Here is a 14838-nt window from a genome sequence, read left to right as displayed (position 1 = left end):
TTCGAGGAAACCACCCGTGTAGGAGTGAACAAAAAATACTCTGGCTTTCAAAATTCAAAGACGTTGCTTCTTTGACTCGAAAGCGCTTTGTTTGGTCTCGCGCTGGAGCTCGTTGCGTTGTTTGTAGTCCGTTGTTTGTCGACGAGCAATGCGACCAGGCCGAGAAGGGGTTTCGTGAGATGTGGTGAAGGTCAGCTGAAGCGGAAACTAGAAGAGACTGTTTCTGAAGGTATATATTCCGATGCGATCAATAATAGGCAGGTCAAGAAGCGAATGTGACATTCGAGCTGGGGTTTCCAAGTTGCGTGGCACCTGTGTGATAAGAATATGCAAACCAAACAAACATTACATGTGAGGAGATCCCAATTAAACTCATCAAGTCTACTCCGTACTTCTACTGGGATACTAGTTTCACTTAATACATTATTCTCGGCTGATCTCGATATATTTCATGAATATCAGATTGATAGATGATACTGTACAGTATATTAGATATTTACCCAAATAGAGACGGTTTCTATATACAAGCGCGACCAACAACAGTCAACCGCCAGTCTCATGAGTGTGTGAAAGACAAAACACCCCAAGCCCAAGTTAAAGAAGAGGTCAGCGTGACGCCACACGCATGATCTTCATAAGAACCCAAAACAAAAACCCGAGACTCCGGGCTAACTCCAAGATTTTGTACTCTACCATCGCAGGCGATGGGAGCGCAAATGCATATGCAGACGTGGTATAGTAAGGCAGTAGAAAATAGCAAAGTGCGAGATTTGTCAAAATTACATGGCGTTGATGAGTCCCCTCAGGGCATCACGCTCAGCTTGGATCTCGATCTGGAGTTGGCGGGTTTGGCGGAGAGCGTCGTCTCTGTAGGATGAGTTAGTAAGATAGGATAAAAAGATGACGAAACACGAATTACATACCTGTCAGTTTGAAGCTGAGCCACATCGAGCTGCGTGCGGTTCATCCGTCCAACAACTTGCTCCATCTCCATATCCGCATCGCGGAGGAGCTTCTCGAGATCTTTGACTCGTCGTTCGAGGATGTCGGACTGGACAACCTCGGTCAAGGGTACACCCTCGCCGCTTGTGGTCTGGTCCAAACGTGGCGAGCGAGAATCGAATGGTGCACTCGGCGGCCGCGGGGAGAGAACGGCTGGGTTGCGAGCGCCATTCATCATCCGCGTGAGCTGGGCATTCTGGCTTTCCCTGAGCAAACGGATCTCCTCCTCATGCTTGGCAATCTCTTCTTCCGAGTGGTTTTGCGCAACCAAAAGAACATCCTCCAGCTCCCTCATGTTGTTTTGCAGAATATTAATCCGTTGAACCGAGATCTGGTGATCTTTGTCACCCTTGTCAATGGCCGCTGCTAGACGAGCATGAAGAGAGGTGTTGATCTGAAGCTGGTAATGGACTTTGCTGCCCAGTGCCTCAGTCCGGAGAAGGGAGGAAGCAAGCTCTTCTGAATCCACAACATGCGCTTCAGCCTCAGCTCGATCCGCCTGTAATTGCTGGAACGTAGATTTCAGGGAAGAGGATGTGGTGACGACCTCAGCAAAGCCTTCTTGATCGGTCATCAACTCTGCACCAGCGGCAGTGTCCTCCAGAAGAAGTGCGCGGAGAGAGCTGGTCTCCTGCTCGGCACGATCCAAATCCATCTTGAGACCAGCGAGGTTCTTCTCGCACTGCCACTTTCCATCTAGGGCATCCTCAGCGCGCATGCGGAGATGATTTACCTCATCGCGCAGGTTGTGCACATCTCTCTCATAGCCCAATTTCCGGGGCTGACCCGATTGCTGGGCTCGAGCAAGCTCCATTTCAAGCATACGAATACGCTTATCGTAGTCACGGGCCTGGTATGCCTGGCGAGCAAGAAGATTTCTCAATGTCCGGTGGAGGGCATCGCGTTGAACCTCGATATCGTGGACCTTATCAACCAACGATTCACGAGTTTCTGGTGATTTACCACCGCTGTTATTGTTGCTGACTGAGTTCGACCGAGAAAGGGAGCCCGAGCGAGCTAAGCCACTGGGCTTGCGTGCAATGGAACCCGATCGTGCTATTCCAAATGAAGAGTTTCTGGGTGAACTACCTTCCTCGGCAATTGAAGCGAATCGGCCACCCTGTAGCTGAGCTAAAGAGGCATTTTCAATTTTTAAAGCTTCAATTTCCTCCGCGAGATTATTGCCATCTCGAAGTTGATCTCGATCATTACGCAATTGTTCCAACTCTACTCGCATGGCGGTGAGCAAGTCCTCAAAGTTATCTTTGGATTGCCGCTCTTCGAGCAGCTTTCGCTTGGTATTTTCGAGAGCGGTCTCGAGTTCCTTAGTTTTCGACGATAGATCAGACGTATCCGTTCTCTCGCGTCGGAGCTAGATAAACGTTAGCAACAAGTCGCATGTTGCGCCTAGTTTGCGAGCCGTACCTGTTGAACTTGAGATTCTAAGATTTGGACATGCGACTCTGATGCCAACCGCTGAAACCGTTCCTCCTGTAACTTCTGCGATAATTCGACCTTGAGCTGTGCCCGTTCTTGCTCTGCAGCGCGGCGAATCTTTTCGATATCTTCGCTCTTCCCAGAATCTGAGGCATAGCGAACAGAGCTAGTACCCGAGTCTGAGAAATAATCACTAGTCCGTCGATTGACGTCCGGGCCTTCTGATTGCAGCCGTTCAACTAGATCCTCCAGATCCATTTCTCGGCGGATAGATCCTGCCAATTCAGAGCTTATCTCTCGTAATTCATTCTCAATTTCTGTCATCTTAGATAGAAATATATTTTCCTTTGAACTTGAAGCCCCCAGTGAAGGAGTCCGCGCTGGAGGATTATATCCATTGGTCTTGCTATCGTATGGAGAGCCGGGTCTAAAAGGGACATTCGCTAATGGTGGCATGGGGGAAGGCATTGCTGATCGACCGGAGTCGGAGATCTCGGTGCTCGATGAATCGCCTCCAGGGGATGTAACTGTATTATTATTCGCCTTCCATCCGAAAAAGGAGCTGATCTTGCCGGATGTTTTCGGTTGTCTTGGATCTCCCGCACCCATTGACATTGACATCGAGCGCGGATCCACGTCAATATGTAGTGGAGGTGGTCTATTCATAGGCATATGTAATGCCATACTCGTTGCCCGGCGTGACAATCGTTTCGTTGGAGGGGGGAGTTGAGGACTGGGATGAATGGTTCGCTATCTAGACGATTGTGCAGAGAGGTTCCATTCGTGAACTGGTGTGCGTATTCTTCGTCAAAGTAGTCAGGACTATCGTCGTCGTCGTTGTCCTCAAGCACAGATCTCAAGTACGAGGCGGAGCCTTGGCGGGAGGCGGCGGTATCGATGTGTAGGGGTTGGGTAGAGTTCCGTCCTCGAGAATATCTGGGGAATTTGGACGGAGGCACGCGATTAGTCTTCCAGGCTTTGGAGAAGCGGAATAGCATGTGTAGGCCATATCATGCTTGATGGGTAGGTATCCGGGGAGGAAAAGGAGGGTATGCAAAAAGATCCTGGAAGTGGAACAACCGGGTTATACTAGTCGCGTACCTATTTGAGTTCTTTGGTATCGATATAAATGAGTCTCCATCTACCGATAAAGGGGATAGTGGTCTGGCCACGGGTGCGGTGGGAATCAAAGTGGGTTTATCTCCCTCAAACGAAATAGGAGAGGAGGGATGATTAGGGCCCGAAGTCACTAGATCATCATTGTTCGGGAGAGGTTTCCTTTGCACTGGAGGAGTAGTTGGGGGATTAGAACTAGAGAAGCTCCCTGAATGGGCGGGGGAGCCGCCGAGCTCAAGAGGAGACGCCATGAAACACCCTGGTCCGTATCAAAAAATAGCCATGGATCGACAGTCGCTCATGCCGATAGCACGGGAAATAGAATGGCACGCGCCAATGAGACGACTAAAAGGGTAAGGATTATTCTCAGGAGAATATCAGACGAGAAAAGAAATGAGAGAAAAGGAGAAAGTTCTGGTCCAAACAAGCCGGGGCGATTGGCGCAAACCGCCCGTGGGTTCTCCATCCAGTAGCGCTGGCTTCGGGACAAGTAAGCGTGGGTGGAGCGCAGGGGGAAAGGCTGGCGTGGGTCTAGATTTGCATTGATTCAATTGGTACGAATACATCTCACAATGGTGCTCTGGCCGGTAGGATCGACATCGCTTGAACCTACAAGCGTGGCGATATCATTGATATTCCCATTCCTTGATAGTCTCGTTTATATTGGGTACGAAGTCTTCAGTAAAATGTTCTGTATAGTCTCAAAATCGGAGTATATGGAGATATAGTGACAAAGTTCGAAATATGAAAATAGAACATTCAATAGCGTCAAGTGGCACAAAGAACCCCCTTGAGTCGTGGATATGGAGATAATGCTTGGCGGATTCAGGGGTAGCCGCCTTTGTACCAGGAATGTACTTTTCTGTTGCTGCTCTTATCTTAATACTGAAAAGACACTTTCAAAGTACTTTCTGTCTACCTTAGGGCAATTAACTTTATGCTATACAATTTACAAAGTACAATGCCAACCCGTGGACTATATATGTATGTAACTACACCTGAAGCGCTATTCACTATTATACTAGATTTATATTATACATATCATATATGGGTTTTGCATATAACCTCAAATATGAAAATTTGAACTCAATACTCCGTACATATCTAATTGTTTGCAATAAATTAAGGGGGCCGTTTGAAAAAAAAAACATCATCTCCCACTGTGGAGATATTGCCCCTTTTCCCCTTCGGGAGTTCCCTTTCTGGTCCAAGCTTGTCAATTTTATGAAAAGACCAGTCCCTGACAGAAGAACGTGCCCAATTTAATCCTGCACGCTAACCATTCTGTTGTATCCAATCAAAGTGAGACGTCGATCAACACAGCGTCTCGCCAGACACTCGGGCCAGCGCGTGGGCCGGCATCTGTTGCTTCAACGGGCTAAGCGCCTAGGTACTAAAGAACATGTTCCTGCATCGTGTTACATCAGGAAGTTGGCCAATGTGATCTTACTTTGTACTACTCCGTACAGTCCACATATGTTGTACGTGAGATTACATGGCTGAATCCCAAGTTGCTCAGTACTGAAGACCCCACCTAAAAAGACACTACGGAGTACAATTCATATGAATTGTTTTCGCAACTGGGACTGATTGGACAACCGTGTGCTCCTTGCTTCAGCTCAGGACTCAAGGATTCAACTGTATGTTGTACATTGATGTCCATGTATACTTCTTAATCTCCCGTGTTGTCGGGAAAAGGCGTAGCACTAATCACCACACTACTCTTAATTAACGCTAGGGTCGGATAATATTAAATTAGACATATTGTGTCTCAAACCTCTTACATATCTATATGCGCTTCTCCGTACAGAGTACGGAGTACTCAAGGCGTCTATGGTAACTTTGGAACCTTTTTTCTTGGTATATAATGGAGAAAATCCGCAAAGAGAAAGATCTTCAATTTCTGCACCTTCGTTGTAGAAATTGAATTGAATGCAGTGTCTAGATTTTAATACCAGAGCACAATTATTTGCAAAGCTATTGAGATAAATACAAACTGACTTTTTCCTAATATCGGTGACATCCAAAAGGACATCCCCACGACGGCTTCTTCTTTCTTTTACAGTCACAGTCCAACCTATTGAATGACCCGCTGTTCTTTCCTATCATTTTATCGAACCAATCCTCCATTTCTAGATTCTATCAGTAACCGCTGGGACTAATAAAAAAAAGGAGGCACCACTAACCTTTGTCCTCCTTGAGGCGTAGAATGCGATCACTCGGACAGCGAACAATTGGCCTCAAGCGGGAAATCCATTCTTTCAACGAAAGATTAGCTTTGCGAATGTCAAAATCCACTCGGCCACTTTGTTCGTTTTTATTGTTGACTCTTTTGAAATAATAATAATTGCCGTCACAGATAATATCTTCTAATAAGAGTGTTTCTAGAGATAGCTCGTTCTGTAAAGTGTCCAAAAGACTAGACACACAAGTCACCTTTTCTTAGTTGCGTTCCCATGCCATTCGGGTTTCCCGGGTCGGATAGACAGAATCTTGAGTATATTCAGATAGACAATATGGGTGATAAGCATAATTAGGTGGAGAATATGGGTGATAAGTAGATAACCACTTTGCGCTTGGATATTCTTCTGTCGTCGACTCAGAGGATTCAGAAGTCGGCGGGGCAACGGTTGGTACAAATGATGGCGATGTTGGTACAAACGATGGCAATGTTGGTACAAACGATGGCAATGTTGGTACGAACGATGGCAATGTTGGTACAAACGATGGCGATGTATATTGAAATATAGGTGAGTCGGGGTACCTCGAGGGTGAAGTCGGAGAAAGTCCAGCACCGTAAGGTGTATCGGTAGATATCCACGGGATAGATCTTTCATTTTCTTGGTAGCCGGGAGACTCGCTATGTTGCGATCTAGGATTTTCTGCAGCTCTCAACTCCTCGCTGCGTATTTTCACCCGTTCAAGTGTAAGAGTGACCAGATTTTTCTTTAAGCTAAGCAATAGTGATTTCAAAGAGTTGAAATAGATATCAAACTCGTGAATATGAAGCTCTCGGAGTCGAGTGAAGCTAATGTCATGGAACATGTTTCCAACGTAGCTTTTTGCTGGATAGCCAGGTATCTCATCTTGAACAAGATAAAAAGGTATATGATCCCGCGACAAAACCAGTCCTTCCAGTTGAGGTGCAAGCTTCGTGAAAAATTTCAGCCAAGTCGCCTCATTGAGATCAAGACATAAATGAAGATCCTCTAGGTCTTTCAAAGTAGACAGTAGAGAGTCAAATTGTTCTTCGGAGAGGGTAATGGGGCCGATATCACTACAGAAATTAGAATCGCAGGTATACAGCTTTCGGGGTCTGCAGCTTGAGCCACATAGCGCAAGAAAAAGTTTCGATAATGCTAAGGAGTTCAGTTTTCTTATCTGGCTATCCTGATCGGTAAAGGTTTGCAGGCTGTAAATATCGAATCGAAAATCAATCCGGCTTATTATCTGTCGCCTTCCCAGGAATAGAACTTTCTGCTGTCGTGGATCAAGCAAGAATTCTGTTTTGTAATGTGCGAGTCCTATTGTTTGGAGGTTCTTAAATCGATCTATACATTCCCGAAGTCGAACACTGAATGCTTCTGATTCCAGCAGGTTGGAATTATCTGCAAGCATAGCTTTATAGATAGTATACCGACTTTCCAGCGCATCGCCATTGACTTGTCGGCAGCTTTTTGATGATATAGATACCATACCGAGGGGCTTTTCAGTACCATCGAAGACAATAGGTATCATCCATAGCTCTTGGACGTGCTCACACAGACCATTTAACTTGGATAATTCTTCCAGTTCGTGGAGACTTTCGCTTGTCACAATAAAACGGATTTTTCGGTAAAAGGTTGCGAAATTCTCCAGTGAGTTTTTGTACAATGCGCGGCATGATAACCTCAGAGCGACCAATTGCTGGAAATCCGAATGGTTACATATTTTTGAGATCAATTTCACGGGCAGAGCTGCAATGGACATTTTGGCGTGTGGCGTTCCAAGGTAAGATTTCTGGGTTGAGAGAGAAAGAGAAGAGTATTATTGTGCAGCGCTGGAGCGGCAGCCCCCGTTTATAAGACGTATTTGAGACAGAAAATTGAAATACCTGTAATACCATATCAACAGCCATACAGTAACATTGCAAAGGATTGATTTGCACCTTCTTCGGGCCCTTTCGGACCCCTCTTTGATCCCTACGGAAAGCCAAATCCACCTCTGGCAGATTTTCTTTTTTTTCAGCCTCATCCACAGTATCCATACGGAGCAGGTGAACATTTCGACAAGGTTTGTAGCGCGGCTGGATCCCTGACACAGACGATGCGATTATTCTAGCTATCATTTGAACGGGGGCGTCTGGTCGATTAATTCTGATGTTATTCTGGAAGATCCTGATAAAAAGGGCCCAAAAGCCAAAATTACACTAAACCAACCGACAATCTACGCCGATATACCAGTTCCAAAAGTTCCGCGTGACTGGATCGATCGTGATAGACGATACTTCTGTATGACCGAAAGTATATATATTCAATACCTGAAGATAATGCATGCCTCTTTGCCCCGGTGAAGTGAGTGAGAGTATGATCCAAAAAAGTGAATGTTAGACTATAGTTATCATGTGAAATGTTGAATCAGGATTCTTGTTCGTGTATTTGCATGCTTCATCTCAAGAAAGTATAAAAATACCGCAAGAACACCGGTGTCTAGACAGTAAAAGATTCCCCTTCATAATATTCATAGATATTATCCCATTAAATCCATGCCCCGATATTGGAATCAAGGCCCGAAACCCCGATTCCAATTGGGATTATACCCTTGCGAAGTCCCGAAGACATTCCGCATTTGATAATTTCCATTTGTGCTTTCATAAACGGTAAACCCGGCCATACACCCAAGGATTACATGGAAGAAACCAGTGATGACACCGTATACAGCCCCAGCTGCTGCTGCAACGTTGTAAGGGCAGATATCGTAGCCTGCATTTTTGAAAGTCCAAGTATTAGTCAAATAATATATCAACATATGCAACAGAAGCAGCGAAGAGAGTAGCTCTCAAAGTTTTCATGGTATAGAAGAGATGGCAACTAACCTCCATTATGTGCCATGCGAGCAAACACGTATCCCCCCAAGGCATCGAACCCCATAATACCTAGTTGTGTCTGAGGTTTGCCACCGTATAGTCCCCCAGCCGCTGAAACACGAAGCAAGATTAGCAACGGGGAGCCGCAAACGGGGAAACAGGACTTACATTGATATATACCAATAGATTCTCCTGCAAGGGGAATAGCAGCGACAACCGCCGCAATAAGTAACGCGCTTGGTGCTATATACCGTTAGCACACAATCATGGGCTAGATAATAACCACCAGCTCAAGTCGCATAACATGGAGCTTTTAGCCAAACAATATTTCAGTGGACAGAGTTGTACTTACTTTCTCCAAGAACCAAATTACTAACCTCCGCCGTGACCAAGACACATATTCCAAATCCACTTGCCACCAATGCCAACAATATCCACGCGGGGGTTGGTAAGCCCGCGTATCCCGCGAATTCGACGAATGCCAATACCCCTGATTTAGTGACTCCAGCGAGCGCGCCGATTTGCATTGCTCTCGCTGTCAGTGGACTCCCATTGACATGCGCCGCGGTCGCTACTGCAGCTGGACCGGCGGCCGCGTTCACTGCGACATCCAGCGCAGCTAGAGCGAAGAATGTCCATACTAGAGTAACGGGTAGAGTAAGTACTGGGTCGAAGCATGATAAAACCACAAGGGAGGAGTGATTCTAATTTAGTTTGGGCTCATAGGTAGGGAAAATTGAGAACTTACTGTTGATAGCAGGACGTTGGACACCATCCATATCATCCATGGTGAGAATTGTTAGCAACAACCAGTTCACTTTATGTACTGTAATAGGAGTAGTAAAAATTCATAAAGTCGAATTATATGTAAAATGAGAGTGGGTGTCTTATAAGAAAATCCAATTTCTTAGCCAAGGCTTGATATATAGGCAAGCTCCCCATTTTTCGTTGCCAAAAGCCTCGTGGAGTCACATGGATGACTCCGGGGGAGGCTGAAAAATAACAGTGCCCTGTTTCGATGAGAACAAGTAAATCAATCACGAAATTAAACGAACAGCTGCAGTAGCTTGATGATATAGTTCCTGATTGACCAATCAAGGGACTCATTTGCCGAAACTAAGACTCTGGCGTTCCCCCAATGAGCCCTGATTCGGCCTTAGCGGATTCTGCAGTAAGCATCGTTCAGGCACTAAATGGGGCATCCTAAGGCGACCCAATCCCAGTGCGATTAATATCGTCTTGGCAGACTCAGCCGCAGCCTTTTGTTTGTATTAAACTTCTAAGAACGAGATTTTGGACTGGCGATCGGGGTTTCGTGGCGCAATGCTGCTGCTTAGCCACTTTTGTCCCCGGGCACATGCGTTTTCTCTTTTTTCCCCTTGGCTTGCTTTGCACTTTCGTCATGCGAACCGAGAGAGACTCATCGAGAAATTTAAAAGCGATAATGCATACTTGAACCAAAACTAAGATATAGACCGTCTCACCCCCAGGTCGCGGTAGCATATCGCTTGGAAAGTCTTTACAGCAATCATTGTGCCACACAAAATGAGCTCAACAGCCTGTGTCATCGAGGCCAACCCCGATGTAACTGGAGTCGGAGTAAGTTTCGTCTCATATGCCATCATTCTCATCCTATCGCCATCTAGCTCCCTGCCGGGAATGAAAGAAACCTTCCGCTAAACCATCACTCACAGATCCGTATATCGATCTATGCCCTCTGCCTAGGCGGGTCGATTGTTAGCTATTTGCTCCGCGTATTTTCCCCAGGCGAAGACCAAGAAGAGTTCTCGCGAGGCGTCTCCTCTGTCCTTGGCATGCAAGGCCTAGCCCTCCTCTGCACAGCAATCTACCAGACAGTTCGGGGCGATCTAACACTCTTCCACGCGATATGTGTTGTGCACCTTCTCGCCATGCTTGGCATGGACATGGTGAGCAAAGGCCGATATGCAGGACTCGGCCCATGGCGGCTGTATTTCTTTTCTGCACTCCAGATCCTGGCTTTGGCGGCTTTTCTCGCTTTAAACGTCTATGTCTGGGTGACAGCGCCGCAATTTGGCAGCCAGCCTCAGTGCAATAAAGACACTGTATATGTTGTCTTTGGCGTCAGCATCAAGGCCACTTCTCCTGTATTCCGGTATATCATTCTCGCGACGTTGGGTGTGGTTGTGGCTTGTTATGCTCTTGCTTTCACGTGTATGTTACCGTGTCTGTGTGGGTTTTATGCGTATCGAAGACGGCATCCCGGAACTGGAAATAGGATTGAGGTCCAGAAGAGAGGTTGGATGAATTGGTTTGTGGAGGTTAATCATCCTGTTTATCAGGATCGTCAGGAGCCACCTGAGAGATTGCATGGCCAGGCGCTGCTCAACTTTACACTGAACAAGATCGCGTATTGTTCGTTCTGCATATACTTGATTGTTTCGCTGGAACAGACTATCCAGCGCAATAACCTCGACCCCGAAGAGAAAGGATGGACATTTGGACAGGTTATTGCGATTTTCTTGTTGTTGGGTGTCGCCAACGAGCTACTTAATGTTTTTCTTGCGAGTTGGGATAGGAAGCAGAGTGAAAGTGCTCAGCAGTTGGTGCAGTTCAGGCCGGGCACTGGGAACTCAGTGCGTTCCTCATCTACTTGATACATATTTTTATGTTCATAAAGCAATGTTTCGCACTATACGAGTGTTTCTTAGAAATCGCCACGAGCTCCGATCTCGCCTGTAAGTCTAAATGGTTATGATCAGTATAACTGTAGTAACATAGAAGACCAGAGCAGAAGACTTGTCGTGTGACTATATTCTGGAAGCCATGATAATTGCTTGGGTATTGTTAGCAGAAGCTTGCTAGGGCTGGTATCAGAATGCAAACAAGGGTTAGAGAAGGTCTCATTTTCCAAGGTCGAAGTGACCTCGGCCAGGACATCTGCAGGTATGACTGCTCGGCTAAAAAGGGAAGTCGCACTATGATGCAATTCATTGTAGGGCACTAATTAATTTGTACAAGACAGGATATATTCTATTTACAAATCAGAGTGGTGTAAGTCTAAGCATGGAAGATCCCAGCCATGAAGCGTCCACCTGGCGGTTCACTAAATGGTAGGTAAACATCTGACCGGTTCACCCTCATTTCATAGTACTATCGACCAGCTCGCGGTAGATCTTCTTGAGATCAGCGATATCGGCGTTTAGTTCGTCAACCTGTTCGCTCTTCTCGCCCAGCATCTCCAGAGTAGTCTGGTAGCGCTGATCAAGGTCTTTGAGTTCAGCTTCGAGTTCCTGCAGGCGGGAATCTGAGTGCTGCTTCTCTTCGAGCTCACGCATAAGGTCCACAACTTGTTGCCGAGCTTCGTCGCGCTGCGCTGTCACGCGGGCAAGCTCATCCTTAGAACCGGCGCGCTCGCTCTCTAAGCGGCGGACTGTGGCACTCATGCGCTCGACCAGCTGCACAGAAGGGCCGGCGCCGACGGTTGACTCAGAGATTATGTCGTTGATACCACGCGATTGAGGTGCTTGGGTGCCGCCGTATGCTGAAGGAGTAGCAGGAGTACCAGAATCTCCGAAATACTCGTCCGGCTCAAAGCTGATGGAGGGCGCTCCCATGATCGATGGATTGTTGTTGATGTGTGGGGGAGAGAGTGTGGCTTGGGTGATTGAGGCAGGGTAGGAGTTTTGCCGAGGCGGCGTGCCGATTTCCGGCGAGGTGAAGGGCATATTAGATGAGCGCCGGCTAGGAGGACGGAAGTCCGACTGCCCTGGGATCATGGCTTCAAGGGTGCTTGATCGCCGTAGAGATGCAACAGGTGATACTCCACGCAGGTGCGACGAGGAGTTCACTTGCTCTCTCCACTTGGCTCGCTCTTCCTCGAGCTTCTGCGCCCACGTTGCGTCGCATGTTTTCTTCTGTTCGGCCATGTCCTTTTGCGTTGAGGCGAGGTCCTCTGCCGCTTTCTCGAGTTTCTGTTGCAGCTTCTGCAGCTCTTCTATGCGTTCCTCGAGCCTGCTGTTCAAATCGTGCTCAGCTTCTTTGGCGTTGTCTAGTTCCTCTTCGAACTTTTTTAACTTTTGGCTCTGTATTGATTCTGGTTAATCTCGCGATACACCAAGCCATAGAATTTGATATCTTACCATCTCTCGAATCTTCTTCCGAAGGTCGTTCTCACGTCGACCAGTATCATCGCGTTCTCTCTCCACACTAGCTAGCCGTGAGAGTAAAGAACCCTCTAGTGTATGCCAGTTTTCACTAGCGACAGCATATTGAGTTTGCAGGGTCTCGATCTGGCGCAGTAGTTTGGCTTGCGTCTCTCCTGTTGCCCCCGATGAAGCTTCCTCTGCGCGGGAGCGAAGACTTTCCATCTTGCTTTCTAAGACAGACTGTTCACCTTTCAATTCGGCCTCAAGCATTCGAGCCCTTTCTTTCTCCTGCTCTATCTTCTCTTTCAACTCTGTGATTTCCTTTTCGGATTTTTTTTCACTGATGTCACGCTCGATCTTTAGGTTGCATAGCTCCTCGTCTAGCTCCGTCGCCCGTTGCTTTTCTAGCTCTAGAGCATCAGAGTTCGCCTTTGTTTCGGCAGTTTCGGCGCGGGAAACTGCCCGACTCAATTGCGATTTTATCTCTTGGACAGTCTGACTGAGCGCATTGCGTTCGTTGGTAAGAGCTTCCAAGTCTTTTGTCGACTTTGTTTGGGATGACAATGACTCAGTTGCCCTCTTCTCTGCAGCCTCTGCCCGCTTGGCTCTTGCTTCGGAGTTGACTAAATCTCGCTCAAGCTTGTCCATCTTTCTCTTCATTTCAGTCTGAGATTTGCTGTTTTCAGTAAGTTGCTGGCGCAATTTCTTGATCACCGTGCGGTGGTCCATCTCCGACTTGGACAACTTCTGCCCTTCTTCAAGGAGCAATGCAATCTTCTCATGCTTCTCTAAAAGCTGCTTTTGTACACTCCCTGGGGTAGCACTTGCTGCGGCATTTTTGGCTGATTCCGCTGCATCCTTGGCGAGGTATTTCAACTTCGACTGCAATGCATCAATACGTTCAATATAACCATGCATTTCTTCTTGCCATTGAGACTCGGCAGTTTTATGCTCAGCCTGCAAGCGAGCAATGTCCGGGTTTTCACTCTCTGGCACTTCTGATGGCGATTCAATGCTAACCCGCGGACCATCGCCTGAAGCAATATCCCTCAGTGGTTCATTGTTTTGCGAATCTGACATTTCTTGACTGGCTTTGGGCAGGTCGGTTGATGTTCGAGCCACATCTACGGAGGTCCTGGGCGCGGAGTCTGTGACGCTGACGTCCATTGAAACACGCGGTGATACCCCGGAGTCGTAGCTTATCCTCGGTGAGGCTAATTTAGCTGCATTGCTGTCGTCGTTCGGCTCAGAGATCTTGGGGTCTTCCACCGCACTATTCACTGATGCAACGCTGGAATCAATGTCCATACTCGACCGAGCCCCATTACTAGGTACTGGACTAGCAGGCGGCGATGAAACTCGGCCCTGTGGAGGCTGAGAAGATAGATTCGAGGCATTTTGCTTCACCATAGCTCGGGCTAGACGTTCCTGGAGCCGGTCATTTCTTCGCGCGGTCGATGCACTGCGGGAAACCGCTGGAAGATGTTAGCCAGTTCTACTGGGTTGCACATGTGTTGTGGATTTCATACAAGCAACAGGAACCTTTGTCGGTGGTGCTTCTCCGCCCTGAGTTTCAGTGGACTTTGCAACAGAGGTCTGATTCCCCTCATCATCCATCAAGATGTGATCCAGCCGAGACTCGACGCCGGCTACTGCCTGCTGGAAGAAAGAACCCACTCCCCATTTTGACTTTTGTGTCTGCGAGTTCTGTGTCATTGTGGCAGAATTACTGAGTTCGAATTTGCGACCAGGCTACTAAGCGGCAAATGCCTCGTGTCGCATTCGCATGGATTCGGTGGGGGCTGCGCTCGGACGTCGACTTGTTGCGACTATCGTGGGGGACGTTTCAGAGTCGATTCGACGACAATTCTTGCTAGACGTGTCGAAGCTTAGGCGGCAATGGCAAGGACTTGCTGCGAGGGCGAAATGAGAGAAGACTGGCAGGATTTAAGCCGAATTCAAAGTACTAGGCGGAAACCGGAACAAAGATTAAGGCGCTGGACCGATAAGCCAGTGAAACGCGAGGCAAATGATTGACGAAGACCTATAGAAACAAGAAAAACGATAGAGAAATAGGAAGCGAAAATCAAA

General features: G+C 47.3%; 4 protein-coding genes across 4 annotated transcripts; 1 reads left to right on the top strand and 3 right to left on the bottom strand.

Moving 5' to 3' along the window:
- Positions 1-779: 779 nt before the first annotated feature.
- N7479_009400 (uncharacterized protein) lies at positions 780-3437 on the bottom strand (the record flags this gene model as incomplete). The annotated part of the gene is made up of 4 exons (XM_057257093.1): positions 780-867; positions 924-2374; positions 2428-3172; positions 3229-3437. The coding sequence occupies 4 exons, from the start codon at positions 3435-3437 to the stop codon at positions 780-782; spliced, it is 2493 nt and encodes an 830-aa protein (XP_057104551.1).
- Positions 3438-8316: 4879 nt separating this feature from the next.
- N7479_009399 (uncharacterized protein) lies at positions 8317-9408 on the bottom strand (the record flags this gene model as incomplete). Its single annotated transcript, XM_057257092.1, has 5 exons — positions 8317-8516; positions 8630-8731; positions 8789-8863; positions 8973-9260; positions 9369-9408. 5 exons carry the CDS (start codon positions 9406-9408, stop codon positions 8317-8319), a joined length of 705 nt encoding a protein of 234 aa, XP_057104550.1.
- Positions 9409-10165: 757 nt separating this feature from the next.
- N7479_009398 (uncharacterized protein) lies at positions 10166-11256 on the top strand (the record flags this gene model as incomplete). Its single annotated transcript, XM_057257091.1, has 2 exons — positions 10166-10219; positions 10315-11256. The coding sequence occupies 2 exons, from the start codon at positions 10166-10168 to the stop codon at positions 11254-11256; spliced, it is 996 nt and encodes a 331-aa protein (XP_057104549.1).
- A 483-nt stretch (positions 11257-11739) lies between these two features.
- N7479_009397 (M protein repeat protein) lies at positions 11740-14463 on the bottom strand (the record flags this gene model as incomplete). The annotated part of the gene is made up of 3 exons (XM_057257090.1): positions 11740-12684; positions 12742-14222; positions 14277-14463. 3 exons carry the CDS (start codon positions 14461-14463, stop codon positions 11740-11742), a joined length of 2613 nt encoding a protein of 870 aa, XP_057104548.1.
- Between the last annotated feature and the right edge of the window lie 375 nt (positions 14464-14838).

The sequence above is a fragment of the Penicillium vulpinum genome (assembly GCF_028829585.1).
Source record: "Penicillium vulpinum strain IBT 29486 chromosome Unknown utg000004l_segment0_segment0, whole genome shotgun sequence".
Classification (NCBI taxonomy): Eukaryota; Fungi; Ascomycota; class Eurotiomycetes; order Eurotiales; family Aspergillaceae; genus Penicillium; species Penicillium vulpinum.
This window is presented reverse-complemented; position numbering and strand designations above follow the sequence as displayed.